The sequence below is a fragment of the Puntigrus tetrazona genome, chromosome 20, assembly GCF_018831695.1.
Source record: "Puntigrus tetrazona isolate hp1 chromosome 20, ASM1883169v1, whole genome shotgun sequence".
In the NCBI taxonomy this organism is placed as follows: domain Eukaryota; kingdom Metazoa; phylum Chordata; class Actinopteri; order Cypriniformes; family Cyprinidae; genus Puntigrus; species Puntigrus tetrazona.
In genome coordinates this window covers 7,320,371-7,341,727 of record NC_056718.1, presented here as the reverse complement: position 1 = coordinate 7,341,727, position 21,357 = coordinate 7,320,371, and the positions used below count along the sequence as shown (strand labels likewise).

Here is a 21,357-nt window from a genome sequence, read left to right as displayed (position 1 = left end):
TTAGGGATGAAGCAAGCAGAGGAAAGTTGCAAAAACTCAGAAGTTAAAGCTGAGCAATGATCCTTTGAAAAAGAGTGGAGGACGAAGATCAAGAAAGAAAAGAAATCACAAAGTCAGAGACGCACTGCATAAACCCCAAAAAAAAGGAAGTTACTGGATGAAAAGAAATGGTAGGTTGACAAACTATAAAAGAGCGTGTTAGACCTTGAGAAAATATACTGGGATTTTTAAGGTGAGCGAGTCTGAATGTCTACGGCTGCATGATAAAGAGGCTTTAATGGAAAGAGGCTTGACATAAACACAGCTTTGATGAGACGCTGCAGGTTTAGACCCTCACACCTGTTCTGAGAAGACCTGGCACTGCTTCAGTCGGTGCTTTGGTGTCTTGCTCCATCTTGTGGTTCAAAGGGTGCAGCCTGTTTCAATCTTCTAAATAAGACCATGTACTAAAGCACACCGCCTGCAGAAAATACCAACAGTTCAGTTTATTTTGAAAATTCAATTTGACTATTTAATTGTATTCCTCACTAAAATGACCACTGTGTACCAAATACGCAAATGTTTTAATTTGTCACAGAAGATATGCGTAAGAGTTGGATTAGAATAAATGAGACATCTGATTTATTACTTCTTCTTGTTTTTTTTTCATTGTCTGTGGTTGTGTCATGTCACACGCCTGTCAGATTCCTGTCTGATTCATTTGGACGAATCGTTTTGTTTCAGTGAAACATAATTCACTGACTCATTTGAGTCACCATATGCATCATCGTAAAAATGCATCCATAGTGATTGTATTTATTGTAAACCAATTACTAACATGTTAAAGTTGTCGTCCTCATTTAGATCCATTAAGTCTACTATTTCACAAGAAAAAGTATATTTTTATGTAATACCTTATTGTAGTGTTTAAATCAAGGCAACAGAAACTAAATCAACACATAATGCTAAAATTTAAAGTTATTATTTTGGTTCTGATGCCTTGATTTAAGTATACATCAATTTGAAAAATGAACACTGAATATGGGCACAGTTACTGAACTTTGCAGATTACCAAATATTGGGATGTCAACAAGTCAATAAATCTATGCAAGCACAACCATGCATTCAAATACAACAAAAATATGACAATAAGAAAAATATTTTTTATTCCGCTTTTAAATGCTTTGTAATTTTACATTACTATAACTGTTCAAAAATCAAACGCATAAAAATCCCTATAACAGCACAACGATTCGAAAGCGCTTCGCGAATCATTTCGATCGAATCAACAGAACCGACTCGCTCGTGATTCGCGGATCCGCCACTTCCTGTAGCTGCCTCTTCCTGTAGCGCCGCCTCAAACAAAACAAGCGACTTCTCATAAAACCGAGAAGGAGGCCGCCGAGAAGATAATCTACCACCGCGGACGCGTACACTACTCCTCCGTTAATCAAGACGGGGTGTGTTTTCACACAAGCGCGGAGGCTGTGAGCTGGGAGTTACGGCGATGATGGCGTCCAGCTACAGCGCGAAGGAGGAGGACGGTCACCACTCCGGGTCCGTGGGGCTCGGCGGAGCGGCCATCCGGACCAGGAAGCCCGACAACACGGCCTTCAAACAGCAGCGGCTACCGGCCTGGCAGCCCATCCTGACCGCGGGCACCGTGCTGCCCGCCTTCTTCATCATCGGCCTCATCTTCATCCCCATAGGATCGGCCTCTACGTGACGTCCAACAACATCAAGGAGTTCGAGGTCGGAGCCTGTTGGTCTTTAGTGTCTTTTTACTAACACACACGTCTGCTGTGTGTGTGTGTGTGTGTGTGTGTGTGTGTGTGTGTGTGTGTTACGTAACCCCGTGTTGAACGTGTTTCTCTGCTTCACAGATCGACTACACCGGAACTGACATGTCCAGCCCGTGTTTTAACTGCTCTCAAAGCTTCAGCTGGAACAGCACGAATCCCTGCAAATGTGTGCTGTTCTTCTCTCTAGACCAGCCCTTCGAAGTGAGTGTGTGTGTGTGTGTGTGTGTGTGTGTGTGTGTGTGTGTGTGTGTGTGTGTGACCCGAGCATTGTGTCGCATTCCTGGTGAAGGAAAGTAAATACTCTGTGGTTTAGTCACGCTCGTGATTCTCCAGACCCACGTGACTTAACCCCGTAAAGCTTGACTTACGACCAAACAGTCTTTTTATTTAAAGCAATCGTTTTATTGAACCTTCAGAGTCACTTGTAGTATACAGGTGAGAAATAAAACAGAGCTTTATGGATATTGATTGCTCTCTGCTGTTCGTTATTGTAAAAATGTGATGAAACCATGGTAGTTTTTCCGTGTAGTTTCGCCTGATTACTTATATTTGTGATATGAGGAGACGGCAGGCCGAGAAACTTAAGTCCCAGAGTAATACGATTTTAAACACGGCACGTATTATAAGTGCAGATGTTCTCAGTTTACTTTAGAAAGGATGTTTGATTGGAGATGACCGTGCCAGTTCTTGAGTCTAGCTTTATATCCTCAGAGTAATGTCTTCATGTACTATGGACTCTCAAACTTCTACCAAAACCATCGGCGCTATGTGAAGTCCAGAGATGACAGCCAGCTTAACGGAGACGAGCGCTCACTTAAGGTACTGTCTGCCTGTCTATAATCTGACTCTATCTATCTGTCTATCTAACTCTCTGTCTGTTAGTCTATCAGTTGTTCAGTAGTTCTATCTATTCATCCATCCATCCTACTATTGTTTGTTCACGTTCTCTCTGCCTTTCTGTCTGTTGTATCACTCTATCCTCTATTGCTCCCTGGTTCTACAATCTGTCCTTCTATACATTGTTCATTCATGCGTTCTATCTATCTATCTATTTATCTATCTATCTGTCTATACCATTTTATCGTTTTATCATTCTAATATTCTATCTATGTATCGTTTTATCTATAATTCTAATGTTTTGTTTTGTCTATCATTTTATGTATCGTTCTAATGTATCTATCTATCATTCTATTGTTCTATCTGTGCATTGTTTTATCATTCTATCTGTCTATCTATCAATGTATCGTTTTATCTTTGTATCATCTGTCATTCTCTCATTCTGATCTATTATTCTATTATTAGTTCTATGGACTGTTCTGTTGTTCTCTACTGTTATATTGTTCATTTGTTTGTACCTTCAGTAGTCTGTCTGTGAAATGTATCCATAATACTGGATAGATTCAGATATTATATATATATATATATATATATATATATATATATATATATATATATATATATATATATATATATATATATATATTGTCTACAAAACTTTCTCATCCAAGCAATGCCCCTTTCAAGACAGCGATACAAGAAGCAGCAGGAATAGAAGGCATTTTGTTAGACTGCCTGCTGTATATCCCCACGCGTACCCAAAATCATCAAACCTGAAAACATCAGTGTGTTATTGATTGATTGACAGCTGTAGTGTTAATGGTGAAGCAAATGGACACTAAATAGTTGGGCTGATTTCGAGCCGGGCTGTCTGACTCGTCCGACAGCATAGCATGCTCCGCCAACGAGAAAACATGTCAACATGTCCGTGTGACAGCGGGCTCGTGCAATAAGACATCTCGACACCTATTATAGTGGAGCCCTGTCAGTCACCGGCAGCCATCGTCACGTCTAATGAACGTTACACTGGCTGCCACCTGTGGGGTTTCTCTTTTTTGTGAAGTTACAATAGGCCTCGTGCATCCCGAGCACAAGAAGTGCTTCATTCTTGATTTGATGCGTGTTATTAATTGAAGCTCAAAGCGCACCGTTATATTGCAGGAGCCAAGCAAAGAATGTGAGCCGTACCGCACTAATGATAACAAGCCTATAGCCCCGTGTGGAGCCATTGCTAACAGCATGTTTAATGGTAAGACCCGGCTCTCAATGCTTACCATAGTAAGACTGTTTCCACAAGAGGTTTAATATCGCTGGTCCCTTTCTCTCTTCGCTTCAGACACACTGGATCTGTTTTACATTGATCCCAATGGAACGAAAACAGAAATTCCTTTGATCAAAAAAGGGATTGCGTGGTGGACGGATAAGCACGTGAAGTTCAGGAACCCCGGTGGAAGCAACCCAAACCTCACCGCTGTTTTCATAGGTAGAATAAATATTACTTGCGTAGAGGATTGTGTGCGCTCTAGGCTTTCTCCCCACGTCTCTAACTAAAGCTCTCCTCGTCCTCCAGACACAGCGAAGCCGATCAACTGGCGCAAGCCCGTTTACGAGCTGGACGTTGACCTGGAAAACAACGGCTTCATAAATGAGGATTTCATCGTGTGGATGCGCACAGCCGCTCTCCCCACCTTCAGGAAGCTCTACCGGATCATCCAGAAGAAGAGCAACATGACACCCACCCTTCCCAGAGGAAACTACAGCCTGGAAGTCTCCTACAGTATCCTCGCACTGCGTGCCTTGAAAACATAAAATGCATTTCAGGTTCTACGCAAAATGCTTTTGTTTTGTCACATTCTGAACTTATACAAATATAGCGACTATTTAAAAAAATATTGAATAATGCATATGTATAAAAATGTGTTAAATTAAAAAAAAAAAAAGCGAGGGCTGTGAAGTATATTCTACTGTTCAAAAGTTCAGGGTCAGAACTATTTTTCTTTAAAAGAAATTAATACTTACATTAAAGTGATCAAAAGTGGCAGTAAAGACCATTTTTACGTTACAAAAGATTTCAGGTTTTTTTTTTTACTTTCTCAAAATTTCTGCAAAAATATGATGCAGCTGTTGTAAAGTGAATAATAAAAAGTACCAGATCAGCTGTTGTAATGATAAAAAAACAAAACAAATACAATTTAAAATGTATTAAAATGGAAACATTTATTAAACATTAATTTGATTAAAAAAAAAAAAAAAAAAACACTTGATGAGAATAAGAAACTTGTTATATTAAATCTTACTGGCCACTGAATGTATAATCATAATAAAAAAATAATAATTTTAGGTAAATAAAATTTCACACAAAAGTCAACAATAAAGTCAAAATATAATTAAAACGGTCAAGCCATGTTGACCACAGACATCTTTATTAAATCTTCCTTTATTTAGTATTTGATCTTTATGAAACTATTTTAAAATTAACAGGAACTCCATGAACAATAACCAGTGATAACCCAAACTGTGGTTTGATTTGTTTCAATAAGTTGAAGTTTCCTTTCTTTTTTTTTTACTATCAGTTATTTTCGGAAGTGAAAAAAATAAATAAAAATTGTGCAGTTCTAAAACTCGATTTACAGAGTATACATTCAATATATAGAATATGTCTAATCATTACATTTAAAGGCTTGGTACAAAAATACTAATCGCTCACCCTCGCGTCGTTCCAGACGTGTCAGACGTCAGATATTATTTCCTCAACCCCTCGCTCCTCAGACTACCCCGTGCGCAGCTTTGAGGGCCGGAAGCGAATGATCCTCAGCACCATCTCCTGGATGGGAGGGAAAAACCCCTTCCTGGGCATCGCCTACATAACCGTGGGCTCCATCTGCTTCTTCCTCGGCGTAGTGCTCCTCTTCATTCATCACAAATACGGAAACCGCAACAACAGCTCCGATATTCCCAATTAAGCTCGCGGAGTGCGTGCCACCTGTCGGCGTTTCAGAGGTGCAGGAGCATTTGACCACTTGATGTTTTCCTTTTATTTATTACTACCCGAGATGCTGTGTCCACTTACAAAGTTTCTTTTTTTTTTTTTTTATTTGGATGTTTTCTGATGATGGCTGGTGGTTCGTTTCAAGCATGTTTTGGCCGTCGATATGCACGTACGTCTGAGGTTAGCGCGATAGTCAACGAGCAGCCGAAATAAAGACCCAAGTTGTATAAAGTACAGTAAATGAATGTATATTTTTTACCTTCGGCCAAAAGTAATGTTTAAACGGGACTGCTTTTAACAGTTTGATGTACAAAGAATAATTTCACTTTCCCTCGAGGTTCTTAAAGGCGAATGCTGTGGCTCTGTTTACTTTCAAATGTCTTCGTAGTGCCAGGTTACGGTAGGGGTCAGTGACAACTACCGTTAAATTTTAAGGACCGTTCAAGTCGTCTTTTTGTGTGTTTGTTTCCTGGAGATGCTTGTGCTTTTTTAAAGAAGCTTTGCTGTGTGTAATTCATGGCTTGCGAGGACCAAACGTTTCGTTCTTTGTCTATTTAATTGAAACCGTCTTGGGCTCATTTTGGCTGTCGCGTCTTTAAGTGTTTCAGCATGTCTGCCTCTAACAAATAAGCACTTTAGAAAGTGACAAGCCATACATTTTTTTTTTTTTGGCCAGTTTTTAGAAGTGTGTGTGAGTTTTATTGTTGGGTGAATAAAGCGTCTATTGGCTGAATATACTGAGAGTTTCTCGTGATTGTGTGTTGAAGTGTCAAGTGCTCTACCAAAGACAACACTGTAGACAAAACAACATGTTGAAAAGTGTTACTTTCCTGGATTGAATTGCTGTTTCCCATTTAGATGGAACGTGTTAAGTCTCATCTTTTAATTTTAATGAAAAAAGTGTATGTAATAGCATAGAGGTTCGAAACTACATCAATATTTTTCTTAAATAAAAAAAAAAGTAGTATGCAGGTTTGTGGTGAATGGGTGCCGTCGAAATGAGTTTTAAAAAAGAACAACAACCCACAAGTAATCCACTCTTATTACTCTTAATATCTTAAAGCTTTTCACTTCGTAAGGTGATAAATTGGTAGATTGGAGTGGTGTCGGTTACTTGTGGATTATTTTCAGCCGTTTAGACTTCCGACGGCACCCATTCACTGCAGAGGATCCATTGGTGAACAAGTCGTATAACGCTAAACTTCTCCAGATCTAGATGAAGAAACAAACTCATCTACATCTTGGCAGCATTGGTAGGATTTACTTGGGGGAAAAAAAGCTTGGAAACAAAAGGCTGTTCAATTTACAAAAAAATAGCTAAGTGAAAGCCTACCCATAATTATAAGTTAAGTTTATGGAATTCCCAGTAACTTTTATTGACTCGTTCCTTGTAAAGTTGACTTGAGCAATGCTTACCATGGAAATGCAATTACGGTTTCAAATGTTCAAAATTACATTTAACTCAGTCAGTTTATAAACGTAGCACTGAGGGAAAAAGCATGCTATTAAAGCACGTGGTTCACTTACAAACAAACATTTCACTTATTTACTTCACCATAAAGTCTCTTTGTACTGTGTGAGAGTAACTACTTTTTTCTAAGCAATTTGTAATTTTTGGGTGAGCTATTCCTTAAAAAAAACATGTTACCTGGTCTATTCTTTCTCAAAAAAGTTAGCTTTTACCCCATAATACATGACGGTACAACTGTTTTTTACACCAAAGCTAGGATAACAGTTAGAAAAAAAAGTCATAAGGAAGCACGAATGAAAGTAGAATTCGTGTCATTCGGTCAAGACGAGGAACATTTTCTTCTTTTGTGATCGGTGAGACTGAAAGTGAACGCACATGTACAGCAGAAGGCACGCGACACTATCTGCTCGTTATGATAAGCAGTTATTTCTGTTAGAAGTCTTCGAGCTAAAACCCAAGCTGGACCGGCGATCGAGGCATCTGCGAGTCTGATAGCCTCTGGCCTCGTCGTCGCACCAGAAGCGGCGTCTGTTCCCTCCTGCTGTCGGTACGTTGGACTGCATGAAGGAGCAGCTGTAGATCGGCCCAGAGGAAAAGTGCCGCACTAATTACATGCTTCCCAACCACCTCTGGACCGGGCCGGACCTCACACAACACGCGTGAGATAACGATGAGCGCTGCAGCTCGCGGGACCCCGGCGCCGCGTTCCCGTTCCTCCGGTCTTCCGTCAATTAGCCGCAGACGTTCTTCGCCCGTTCAGTTAATGATCTCGGGCGTCGAGGCTTGCCGGAAGATTCAGAAGCGGTCTAGATTTTGAAAACGTGCGTCTGTTTTGAAAACGCGTGCATGCGTCTCGGTGTGATGTCTGTCGGCTCTTTCATCCTCTGACGTTAAAGGAATAGTTCACCCCTTTTACTCGCTCCGAAGCCACCCTTGGTGCAAATGACTTGCTTCTTTCATTTTTCTTTGGTTTGACGTCTGACGCAACTTACTTAGGAGTCAGTCAAGAGAATCTCGAGGATAAATACAGGCGGTAGCTCATTGGTTGCATAAGGAGCATGAACCAATCAGCCGCGATGCACAACATATTTTGCTTTAGTTTTGTATTTGTAAGGTATTTTAAGAATTGTTGTGTTTGTTTGTAGCGGTTTATTGTGTAATGCATGACAGGTGTGTTTTCCGGTGTGACACGGGATGATCACGGAGCGCCGGGGGCCTGTCTAAATGATTCCTGAAGGAAAAGGAAAGGCGCTGCAGGAAACACGCCACTGCTGCTTTTGTTCCTGTCACGTAATGAGAATTAATTGCTGAAGGGTTTTGTTAGCTGTTGCTCCAAACCATCATGTGACGCTGTAATCAGTGTTGCCCAGAGCAACCTTGAGAGGTTGCCAGAGGTTCATCCTCACGGGGATCCCCTGTTACACACCTAGAGACCTGTGTGTGTGTGTGTGTGTGTGTGTGTGTGTGTGTGTGTGTGTGTGTGTGTGTGTGTGAGTGTGTGTGTCTGTGTGTGTGTGTGTGTGTGTGTGTGTGTGTGTGTGTGTGTGTGAGTGTGTGTGTGTGTGTGAGTACGTGTGTGTGTGTGTGTGTGTGTGTGTGTGTGTGTGTGTGTGAGTGTGTGTGTGTGTGTGTGTGTGTGTGTGTGTGTGTGTGTGTGAGTACATCTCTGTGTGTGTGTGTGTGTGTGTGTGTGTGTGTGTGTGTACATCTCTGTGTGTGTGTGTGTGTGTGTGTGTGTGTGTGTGTGTGAGTATGTGTGTGTGTGTGTGTGTGAGTACATCTCTGTGTGTGTGTGTGTCTGTGTGTGTGTGTGTGTGTGTGTGTGTGTGTGTGTGTGTGTGAGTACATCTGTGTGTGTGTGTGTGTGTGTGTGTGTGTGTGTGAGTGTGTGTGAGAGTGTGTCTGTGTGTGTGTGTGTGTGTGTGAGAGTGTGAGTCTGTGTGTGTGTGTGTGTGTGTGAGAGTGTGTGTACATCTGTGTGTGTGTGTGTGTGTGTACCTAAACATACAGTGAGTTCCAAAGACAGCACTGAAAAGCTGGGTTTCAAAATCTAATTTAAACTATTTACTGTAAAATAGTTCACTAACTAACTTTTCTGTTTTCATTCAGTTTTGTTAACATATTTTAATGGAAGGGTTTTTTTTTTTTTTTGTAAGTATAATGAATGTCTGTGAGGTTTTATTTAATCTTTCAGTGTTGTGATTTGAGAACTATTTCAGTGTTTTTGCTTGTTTAGTTTTTACTGTGTTTTTGTTTTGCAGCTGGAAGACATTCTCAGAAATGTTTATAGTGTTTTGTTTCGTTTTTGTAGCTAGTAGTTTTTTTATTTTTGTCAGTAATGAAGGGTTTGTTTTTTTGTGTTTTTTGTAATATCAGTGTTTATGTTCTGTTATTTGCTCCTTGTTTTTTGTTTATGTTTTTTAGTTTTGTCTTTTGTCAGTGAATATTTCAGTGTTTTGTTTTGTTTTTGTCTCTTGTTTGCATTCTATATTTTTGTTGTATATTTTATTTCGGGTTTTCGTTAGTTTTGTATTCAATACACAAATATATGTTTCAATGTCGCTTGAACCCGCTACAATTTAAAAGATCTTCTTTAAACAAACTCACAGATTTTAAGACAAGACATCAATGATAAAATGGGGTAAATTTCCAGGTTTAACCTTAATTGATAAGCAACGACTGCTAAATGAAAAAATGCTAAAAATACTCTGAAGGCCTCAGCAACCACCCACTGCATCCTACAGAGGACTCGGTGGAGGGGGCTTACATAATGTTATTATATTTTAAATAATGTAAATGAATCGGTGTCAGCCCTTATATATATTTTCCCCTGGCAACAGATTCCTTAAAAAGTGTTTTTCTATCACCCAATAAATTTCCCCCCAAAAGCTCCTGGCTCTCATGTCTGTGTTTTACTAATGAAGAGGAAACAGCTTGTGGCTGCTGTCGTAATGAGAGAGGCATCAGATTTCAGCTCCAGCGGGGCCTGCTTTTTGCATATATACAAACCATCTGATACACCCTCACGTCTGCCGCCGGCTCTGCTGCGAGCGCGTCCTTTCATTTGGATGTGATGCTACAGGCTTTCTCGCGTTGAGTCTCGGTACGACATCAGCAAGCACGCCTCTGTTTTGTTTTTTTTTTTCATCCTATTTTCTGCTCCAACAGAATATGAGCATCTGTTCGGCCGCTGCAGTATTCAGATCTTCTGAAACGCTTTTTAATGCGGGTTGCATGCAGTTTCTCCGAGATTAAACAAGCACCTGGCATTAAGTTTGATCCCAAACGGCGCTCCTCGGTGACCTTTCAGCTTTGGAGACCGTATGCCTGCGGTGTTGTTTGTGTCGTGACCTTGGAGGCTTTAATGGCAGAGAGTGCTTCTGAAAGACATACCTCGGCGGGTAAAACTGAATAGCGGCTAATGACCCTGTTTGGCTTTAAGAACTCCTGTTCGGCTCCAGGCCTGTAATCACAGTGCCCTGCCATTTGATCTATCTCCAGAGAGATGATGGAAGGTCAGCTTTCGCTGTAATTGCAACGATTTCTCTTGCCTGGAGGAACATTTCATAGAGGCTTTGCTATATATATAAATTCGCTGCTGTTGGTCGGTAAATTGCGTTAGGCATTAAAAGAAACGAAAACATTTATTCAATCCTTATGAGTTTGCAAGCATTTAATGAGAAGGGCTGTCGTGATATGAGATTTTTCATTACATGATTATTGCAATATAATAAAAATAAAAAATATATATACATATATATATATATATATATATATATATATATATATATATATATACATATATATATATATATATATGTATATATATATATCATAATATTTTATCAGTGTGAATTTTTTGTATCATGTTTACATGAAAACTTTGTATTAAATGCACGCCAAACAAGTGTGTATCAATTTTTGCGCATCAATAGTTTTACTTTTTATTTGAACTATTTACATGCTTTTTTTTATTAGACCAGGTTCAATATGCGTCATCCATATGAAAACACCTGAGCCTGCTTGAAGAACAGAATACTGTTATATTCATGTGCTGGTTCTTACAGCGTTTCAGACATAGATATGAGTGGTGGCCATCAGACCGCTCCAGATTTTTTTACGGTCGAATTCCACATGCTGTCGTTTTTTTTTTTACTGTATATTTTACAGATTACTTTTACACTGAAGATATAAATATACAGTTGCAGTGCAGATGTGCAGTCGTCTTGCCCTGGAGGGTTTACAGACCGTCCCAAAACGATGCTTCGCTATTTAAATATCACGATTATCATCATTACCGGTATGACAAGCGATAGTGAATATTTATTTATACTGTCTAGTCATATTTCATGCTATTTTTCTCAGCACAAAAAATGACAGATTTTATTCAGCAATGCATTTAATGGATTGAAAACGACATTGTAAACATGTGCAAAAATCTCTTTACATTTTAACTTTCTGAAAAAAATCTTTTAAAAAGTACAACAGCATATTTAAAAGTATAATTAAAAAAATATTGAGCAGCCAGCATTTTAAAATGATTTCTGCAATAATTATTATTAGTTGGTTCGCAAAAGTCTTTATCCTCGTGTTGGTTGATTTAAGTCATTCATTCATCTATTCCACGTTAGTGACCTGTTTACAAAAAACATATTGATATTTAATTTCATAAAATATGTGACCTAAAAATCAAAGTCTATTCTATTTCTGAGGTTAAAGCTAAATAAGGCATCAAACTTTCATGGAAAACTGGGGGAGGGAAGCAAATCAGGCAACAAGGTCAACACTTTCTGCCTCGACCCACATGCATTTCAATTATTTTTGAATGTCCAAAATGAATGAAAGCCTCGCTGGGTTTGAGGCCGTCCTGTTATTGGACCTAAAAGATTTTTCCCAGATATATATTCAGGATAGACCCTATTGTTCCGAGTCTTTGTCTGTGATTGGTTGGCATGTAGGCAGGACACGGAGGGGCTTTGAGAGCTTTGAAGAAATGTGGTAACTATAAAATGCCTGCAAAGCCATGGCAACACAATCTCATCCCTGCAGACCCCTCGGTGTCTCACTCTTCAACTGAAACAAACATTTTTGATGGCCTGGACTGGACAATGTACAATTCTTGTTTTCTAAATGACTTCCTCAGCGGCGCGGGTGCAAACATGTGTTTAATGTAGACTTCATTTCACCTAACATTTGGCCAAAAAAAAAAAAAAAAAAAAACCATGTCGACAGTAAAATGTGTGGAACGTAAAGGAGTGTCCGAGATAAAGAAAATTCGTTAAATCTGTAAATTCACTTGTATTTTGGTTTCACTTAGATAAAAAAAAACAGCTATGCCCTCTTAATACCGTTCTTAAAATGTTTACTTTAAAAACCCTAAACAGGCCATTGCATTAAAAAGGGGTGCTGTTTTTCATTTACACCTTGAAAAAAGAAAAGAAAAGAAGAAAAAATGAAAGAAAAAAGAAAGAAACAAAAGGATATGCACATTTGCACTCTAGTTGCACCGGTTTTTGGTTGCACCACATGATTTTTTGGCAGACAAACGTCTTTCAAATACTGTTTCAATTAACAATAATGAAACAGTACGCCCAATTTAAATAACGTTTAATGAATAAGATTTAATAAGTGATTTTAAAGTGATTTTTGTGATGACAGTTCTACCACCATGACATTTTTTGGTGTAAAAAAATGTAGAAACATACATTTTAATTCACAAATAATAAAAAACATGACAATGTATTTAAATCGTGGCTTGCATGACTTGCAGTTTTAATGTATTGCGTAAATAAATAAATAAATAAATGGTCATATAATTTAGTATTTTACCCTCTTTCTTCTGTGGAACAATAAATAAATAAAAAACATGTCTGAATTTATTTTGCTTGTTTTGGTTTCGTTTTTGCTCGAACATATATAGAGAAATGCCTCTGATTTTCGCGTTTCACTATTTTCACGATTTGCTGTTATCGTACATTATGATACAAGGTTATGTAACTGCGCTGACAGGACAGTGTCATAATTTAAAAAAAATTATTATAGAAGTGGTGTATTCAAATCATTGTGCGATTTACATCGTTTATGTTTTTATTATTAATGTATGGAGTTATATATATAGATGCATGTAAGCAGACCCCGGTTCATCATTCCAGTGAAGTTCTTCTTGTTTACCTTTATTTTGATTCAAAGTCTGCTGAGCGGCTCTGAACGACCCCCATGGCCCAGGGGAGCAGCTGCGCTTCAAAGCTTTGAAGGGAACGGACTGATGTTCCTCTCACTGCTCATAAAAAGGGGCCTGGTTTTCAGAAACCGTTTGCGATTTACAGTAACAGAATAAATCACATCGCAGCAGAGGAGAAGTGACATTTTCAGCATCTTCATCCTCTGTTTGCAAGTCCACACCGCGTCTCCCGTGCCTCTGTCTGTGTTTTTTCTGGCCCTCCTCTTCCACGCAGTTGGTTTGATGTCTGTCCTGCCGAAACCACCCCTCGGCCTCCCGGGAGTTCGGAGGTCTTCCTGACATCAGATGGAATTGTTCAGTGCCGCCGCGCGAAGGACAAAGCGGTACAACCTTCGAGTGTTACTCGCAAACAATAACAACTTGGGATTGGGAGGGAGAATAGGATGCAAGAGAGGGAAACTCTCTTGAAGACAAAATAACATTTCCAAAAGCAACACAAAAGCAGGTACGCTGACGAAAGAAAACCCGAAAGAAAATGCGATTTTAGGATTATTTGGGAGCTTGGATAACTAGATTTTTACATTTTATGAGGAAAACTGGAAATGAGTGGAAAATGATTGCAGTTGGCGCGCAAATCCGAGTTGCACGCAAAAGTCAAAAAAGACCAAACAATTGGTTGTTGCGAGGATGTCTGTGACGCCATTACAGTCATTTTTAAATAAAATCTAAATAAATATATTTGAAACAATATTTCAGCTAGATGGAAAAAGCAACATTTCCCATTTACATTTAGTTTATCCGTAAACTAAAATTAATAAATAAAATCTATTTATCCATAAAAACTTGAAAAAAAAAAAATTTTAATTAAATAGTAGCAAAAAAATAATAGTATATCAATCATACATGCGGTAGTGCAGCGGTCCTGTGTTTGATGTTCTGTATGATCAAATTATATTCAGAAAAAATATATATTAATTAAAGAAGACAAAATAAATGTAAGCCTGAAGGGTGAGTTATATGCAAGTGTAGACAATATTAATTATTCAATTTGCCACAGCAAGGTTCACGTCCCCTCTGATCTAAGCAATGCGATGCCATTGATTTACATGAATATGAATGTTTCCACAGATTGTTGCTGAAAGCACCGCCGTAACAGGCTTTGTGCATGAATGTAGTTCCCCTCATTATTTCCCACCAAGTTCTCAGAAGCACATTTAACGCAGTTTATGCTGTTTTGCCAGTTCTCGTTACCATGGACACCAGATTTTCTTCACATTTTAGGACAAGACAGTTTGGTAGGTATTGTGGGTTATAGCCATACGTTAGAGTGTTTGATGTTAAAATACCCACGTTGCTGTTTGACAGGATCGCACTGGCAATATAAGAGACGGCTGTCAACTCGTTATGGAGGTAATCAACTATGCAAGGTCCTGAAAACTTTCTAGGGACAAGCATTTTTAAAGCTCTAAAAATAACGCAATGCATCAGACTTTACAGCTCTGCTCGATGTCTAAACTGATCAGAGCGAATCTATAAATACATGGTGTCTTAAATGCATAATGGATTTTCGTCTCCCTGTCCAAACTGTGACATTTACAGGAGTTGCCTCTGGACGTCCCAGAGTAAATGCTGAAAATTTCCCAACCAGACCCAAAAGGTCATACACTATTGATCGCAAAGCAGTATTCCCATCGCACAATAATGCAAACACGCTTAATGTTACATGACTATCTTCAAGACTCGTGCATCTGTTCATTCGCAAGACGTTCATTCTTGCGCGTGCATCTAACAATTAAACCCAAAATAACTTGAATACACCTCTTCTATGATGTAACGTCCTGTTAGTGGAGGTAAAAGTAAAAAATGTCAAATGGTCTAACTTGGTCACAAAAGATTTCTATTTCAAATAAATACTTTTTTTTAAAACATTCCATTCATTTACTACCATTGTCCACACATATTAAGCAAGTGTTTTTAACAATAATAATACTTAATGTTTCTTGAGCAGCAAATTAGTATACCAGAACAATCTCTGAAGAAATATGTGACACTGAAGACTGGAGAGATAATGCTGAAAATTCAGCTTTACACAGGAATAAATTACATCTTAAAATACATTCAAATAGAAAACTGTTTGATTATTATTTAAGTTCTAACAAAAAAAGTCACAGTAATTTTGTATATATATATATATATAAATGCATCCTTTGCATGCATATAAATGCATTTTTTTTTTAAATTGTGAAATAATGAATGGGAAATAATGGTAATATTTTTAAGTGATGGTTACACCACTTGACATTTTAATAATCATTAAATCAACATTTGTTATGTTTGCGATGATCTTGAATATAGGCATGCATTCCTGGTGCACTTGAACACAACTCTTCTATGATGTAACGCCATCATAAAGTCTCTAAATTAAAAAGTATTTTCATGGAGAAAAAAGTAAAAAATGTCAAATGGTCTAAATTAAAAAAAAAAAAAATTGCGCCAAAAGACATAAAAGTTATTAAAATTTGTCAGTCAAGATGTTCATAATGTTACAAAAGATTTATATTTCAAATCAATGATGCAGAAATCACAGAAATAAATTACATCTTGAAATCTATTTAAACAGAAAGTTGTACATTTGTATTTTTGATCACATAAAGGCAGCCTTTGAATGCAAAAAAATACTGTTTTTATTTAAACCGATGGTTACACCACTTGACATTTTAATAATCGTTAAGCTAATATTGGTTATGTTTGCAGTCGATTTGAACGCAGACATGCATTCGCAACAGCTTGGCACACGTGTTTTGGACTGAAGATATCGGACATCCTCAGCAGTCACTGTGATCTGATCTGATCAGTGCGCGCGGAGCTCCATCTGATCCGTGCGCGCGCGCTTCTGGAGAGGTTGGGGTCCCAGTCCACCACCGCGCTCCAGACCAAAACGCATCATGATCCGACACAAACGGGACTTTCGGAGCACAACACTCGCTTCTGAGATCGAGGTCTCCGAGGCATCCGGACGCAGAGCTCCGAAGGGAAAAATGCATGCTCCACGATGAACTGGGATGTGGTGGTTCACCTTCCTGTGAAATAATAATGGCTTGCCGGGCTGGGTGCTGCTGCTCCAGCGTCGGTTCTCTAAACGAAGACAACGCCAGGTTTCTCATGCTGGCTCTGCTGATCATCATCTACCTGTTGTGCGGGGCGGCGGTGTTCTCGGCGCTCGAGCATCCGAAGGAGACGCTCGCCAAGGAGAGGTGGGCTCAGAGGGTCGAGCAGTTCGCCCGCAAGTACAACCTGAGCCGGGACGACCTCAAGAACTTCCTCAGGAGCTACGAGGAGGCCAATGTGGCGGGAATCCGCGTGGACGCCACCAGACCGAGGTGGGATTTCGCGGGAGCTTTTATTTCGTCGGAACGGTCGTTTCAACCATCGGTGAGTCGAAGACAGCCCTCTTACAGAAGCTCACAGTAACTGGTCAGCGGAAGTGAAGTAAAGTAACGCGCAAACTGCTTCTTAAGTCGATGTAGTTTGCTAATAAGAGCTAGCTACTGTTATCAATAATGTAGTGGACGGAATAGGTTTTTATTAACTCGTTTAATCATTCAGTGGATTCCAAATATTAATTAATTTTCGAGATGTGTGTTTTTTTGCATCTTTTTCCTCTTCATTAGGTAAAAATTGCATTGTGGCATTGAACCAAAGCTGTCCCTAATTCTGATTATATCAACTTAAGACGTTTTTAAATGGCACTTTCTTCATTTTTCAGCAGGTCCTGTAAAACACGATACATAAACATGCTGTAAGCTGCTGTGGGATGTGTGAGAAATACTGTTATTTTTTTTTTGTCAGACCGTCTTGACGGCTCACAGATGGAGCTGAAAATCTCTTTGAGTCCATCATCTCTCCTTTTTATCCACCGAAGTGAATGCTACGCCTGACAGCGTTCACAATGCACACCTAAAAGAGGCTTTATCGTCGAACGTGACGGTGTAGACCCGTACCGAGAAGAAACAAGGAAAGGAGATTAAACCTAAACACGAGTGAAAACTTTTTAACGTCATAAACGGATGCATTCAAGATAATTCCATTGCATCGGTTTAAAAAATGTACGCTATTTATGTTATGTTCATTCATTCAGCGATAAAACATGATATTGCTCTTCTGTGAAGTGAAACCCTTTTAATATCAACCCACGAGAATAAGCCAAGTTTTATTAATTCTCAGCATGTGTCAGATTTGTGTTTGCGAAAGGGCTAATGAGGATATTAAATGCATCCGATCTTATTTCCATGCAGTCTGTCATCCGGCGGTTGGTGCATAAAAAGAAGATGCTTTCACAGAAACATGCAGAGCGGTTTATTTCACCCTTATTAATATTTACTCCGGTTACCCTCTCCTATAGAGTCAAGAAGGTTCATGCAATGGATGTAAACGAAACGGTGTCGATGCTGTAATTTGTCTCAGCATTTCGTTTTAAATGGTTCGATTCAGTTCATGCACCCAAGTTATTAGATGCTAAATATCGTGCCAGTGGATGGCGTGCAAGCTTCTCTGTATTTAATTACAGTCAAATCTTAACGAAAATAAGCCGAACTGCGTGCGAAATGAATAATGTGAGAAAAAAAAAACCTATGGAGTGGCTTACGGCTGGCGTCACCAATGGCAACCTGTTTCTAGCGGTTCGTAAAGAAGGGAAAGTGGGGTTGCGTGAATGGTGGAGGCGATTGGAGCCCGGGGTTCACGTGGGATTCGGAGCACATGCTGCTCATTAAAGGACAATTACAGCTCAGTTTCTAATTAGTCCTAACCCAGTATGACACGCCACAGCAGCCGCATGAGCTCCTCCACTACAGCTGACTGACTACGTGTAGGGCAACTCGTATTATCCACATCAAACACCAGCTGTGACATCTGTAGCTTATATCAGTTGACTTATGTGGAGTTACTTTGGCAAAACACACTAGTTTTTATTCTGTCATATGTGGCTGGATGAGATTATTTTTAGCAGTGATGTTTTGCATTAATTGTGTTTCATTGAGAGTGGTTTACAAATCTGAACACACTGGGAGAGATAAAAGCATAAAAGTGACCAAGGATGATGTTTGAAATGTCTTAACGTCCTCCTGATGTAACAACACTGAAAAACGAATATGAAAGTGTTCAGACTGAGAATAAAATCACGTTTCGAGAAATCTTGATATCATCTTACAGATGATTGGTTTAGATCTCGTGAATTTCAGGTGCTTTTTTTTATTGCGCGGACTGTGAAAAGAGGTCAAATAAATTCCAAAAAATAAATAAATAAATGAATGATTTTGACAGAAGGAGGAGTTAAGGTTCTCCAAGCAGGACTGGTTTTGAGAAACCCTAAAATAAATGAACAAATAAAATAGAAAATTGTATTTAAAAAAATGGTCGATATTTTTAAAAAGTTGGACAAAAATAAAGAAATTACCAAAAATATCAAATCTATAAAATTAATGATATTGTATATAAATATTATATCCAAAATATTGAATGACTATAAAGGAAGTAAGGAAGGCCAGAGAAAGTAGCTGTACTGAGTGTAACAAGCACAGAAATGTTTATTTAAAGGAGTTATTTAAATATAAATGACAAAAAATACTATAAAATCATAAAGTCATAAAGTGTGTGTATATATATATATATATATATATATATATATATATATATATATATATATATATATATATATATAAAAAAATATGTTTTTTTCTTGGTATATCTACTGGTATTATATATATATATATATATATATATATATATATATATATATATATATATATATATATATATATATAAACATGTATTGTATGTGCTTGTGGTGCTGTACAATGTGTAAAAGTCTACCCATCATACAGCACATCCTCATGTCAAGTGTCTGTATGCCGCAGGTTTCGGGATGACGACACCCGTCACTATCGCCGGGAAGATATTCCTGATCTTTTACGGGCTCATCGGCTGCGCTGCCACCATTTTGTTCTTCAACCTCTTCCTGGAGCGAGTCATCACGGTCATCGCCCTCGTGTTGAAGTCCTTCCACGAGCGCAGAGAGCGCCGCAAAGCCGGGCCGCCCCAGGACTGCCGGCGCCCCTCCACCGACAGCCGAGAGCGGCGCACGGACAGCTTGGCCGGCTGGAAGCCCTCGGTGTACTGCGTCATGCTCATCTTAGGAGCCGCCTCCATCGTGGTCTCCTGCTGCGCCTCGGCCATGTACTCGGCCGCCGAGGGCTGGGAGTACCTAGACGCCCTCTACTTCTGCTTCGTGGCTTTCAGCACCATCGGGTTCGGGGACATGGTGAGCAACCAGCGGGAGGCTTACAGAGCTCCAGCGGCCTACAGGGTGGGCAACTTCCTGTTCATCCTCACCGGGGTGTGCTGCATCTACTCGCTCTTCAACGTCATCTCCATCGTGATCAAGCAAGTCCTTAACTGGCTCCTGCGGAGGCTGGAGGCTCCCTGTCGCTGCCCGGGGCGAGGGAACCGGCATCCGCGGAGGAACGTGGTGGTCCCCGGCCACATGAGGACCAGGCGGGACAACTCCATCGAGACGGACGGGGTCAACGACAGCGAGGCGGACGGACGGCGGATGTCTGGAGAGATGATCTCCATGAAGGACTTTCTGGCCGCTAATAAAGTGAATCTGGCCATCATGCAGAAGCAGCTGTCGGAGATGGCCAACGGACATCCTCGTCAGTTAGGAAGCGGCTCGAGACACAACGAAGTTCTCGGAGAGTCGGAGCGCTGGGAATCATGAACAACCGGCTGGCGGAGACGAGCGTAGACAGATAAATACGCCGTTTAGACGTGTGAAGTGACCAGAGCACCTCCGAAGTGCGATCAACCAAGACTGCAGCTTTGGGTCGCGTTAAGCTAATACATGTCCTGTACATCCACGGCAAGGTTAACTTGAAAATGTGTGTACCACGGTTATTATAATAATAAAAAAACACTTTTTAACAGAAGTAAAGTTAAATAGTAAAAGAAAATACTTTTTCAGCTAGATTCCAAATCAGCATTTATTTTCATTTAGTTTTATTTGATGAATCGAATGAAATAAAATAAAATTAATAACATTTTACTAGAAATGGAAAAGACATAAGTAAAAAGCATCTTTATGACTGTGTGATGTGCTTGTGCTATTAAATATTTTAAATATCTAAGACAAGATATTAAAATATGTAATACATACTGCTGTTCAACAATTTGCCATCAGTAATATATATATATATATATATATATATATATATATATATATATATATATATATATATGTATATATTATATATATATATATATATATATATATATATATATATATATATATATATAAATATATTAATAAGATTCTTACACCCATCAAGGCTGTATTATTTGATCAAAAATACAAAAAAGCTGTAATATTGTGAAATATTGCAAATTCTAATATTGGTTTCCTACTTTAAAATACTATTTATTTCTGTGACTTAGTGATGGATTTTCTTCAGCCTTCACTTAATTCTTCAGTGTGAATGATTTTTCAGAAATCATTTTATCGAATTATATGCTGATTCATTATCAGGCTTTTTTTTTTTTTAAACTTAACATTTTATTTATGAAAGAATCCTAAAAAAGTATCATAGGTCCCCAAAAAAAAAATTAAGCAGCACAAATGTTTCCAACACTGATTATAGATCAGAATCTTACAATGATTTCTGAAGGATCAAGACACTCAAGAACGGTGATGCTGAAAACTCTGCTTTGCCATACGTTTACATTTTAAATTATATTAAAATAGACAGCTGTTACTTTAAATTGTAAAATGCGTTTCACATTTTGATACAGTCCAGATCCTTTTTGAGGCCACTAGGAGCCTGTGATTTTTGCACATTAATCATTTGTGATTTTTGATTAGAAATGTTAGCGAATGAGATGAAAGATAAATAAATAAAATTTTAAATATATGTATGTATATATGTATATATGTATATATATATGTATGTATATATGTATATATGTATATATGTATATATGTATATATATATATATGTATATATGTATATATGTATATATATATGTATATATATATATATATATA

At 38.7% G+C, this 21,357-nt stretch overlaps 2 protein-coding genes across 2 annotated transcripts; both read left to right on the top strand.

Annotated features, from left to right (window-relative positions):
• Positions 1-1,272: 1,272 nt before the first annotated feature.
• Positions 1,273-6,340, top strand: LOC122324874 (cell cycle control protein 50A-like). Its single transcript, XM_043219604.1, is given in 8 exon segments — positions 1,273-1,688; positions 1,691-1,731; positions 1,863-1,982; positions 2,493-2,600; positions 3,780-3,867; positions 3,955-4,101; positions 4,189-4,395; positions 5,388-6,340. Coding segments are annotated over 8 exon segments (1,107 nt in total). The 5' UTR covers positions 1,273-1,486; the 3' UTR covers positions 5,582-6,340.
• A 9,710-nt stretch (positions 6,341-16,050) lies between these two features.
• On the top strand, positions 16,051-20,072 carry LOC122324873 (potassium channel subfamily K member 13-like). The gene is given in 4 exon segments (XM_043219603.1): positions 16,051-16,647; positions 16,650-16,691; positions 19,175-20,011; positions 20,014-20,072. Coding segments are annotated over 4 exon segments (1,284 nt in total). The 5' UTR covers positions 16,051-16,301.
• The last annotated feature ends 1,285 nt before the right edge of the window (positions 20,073-21,357 follow it).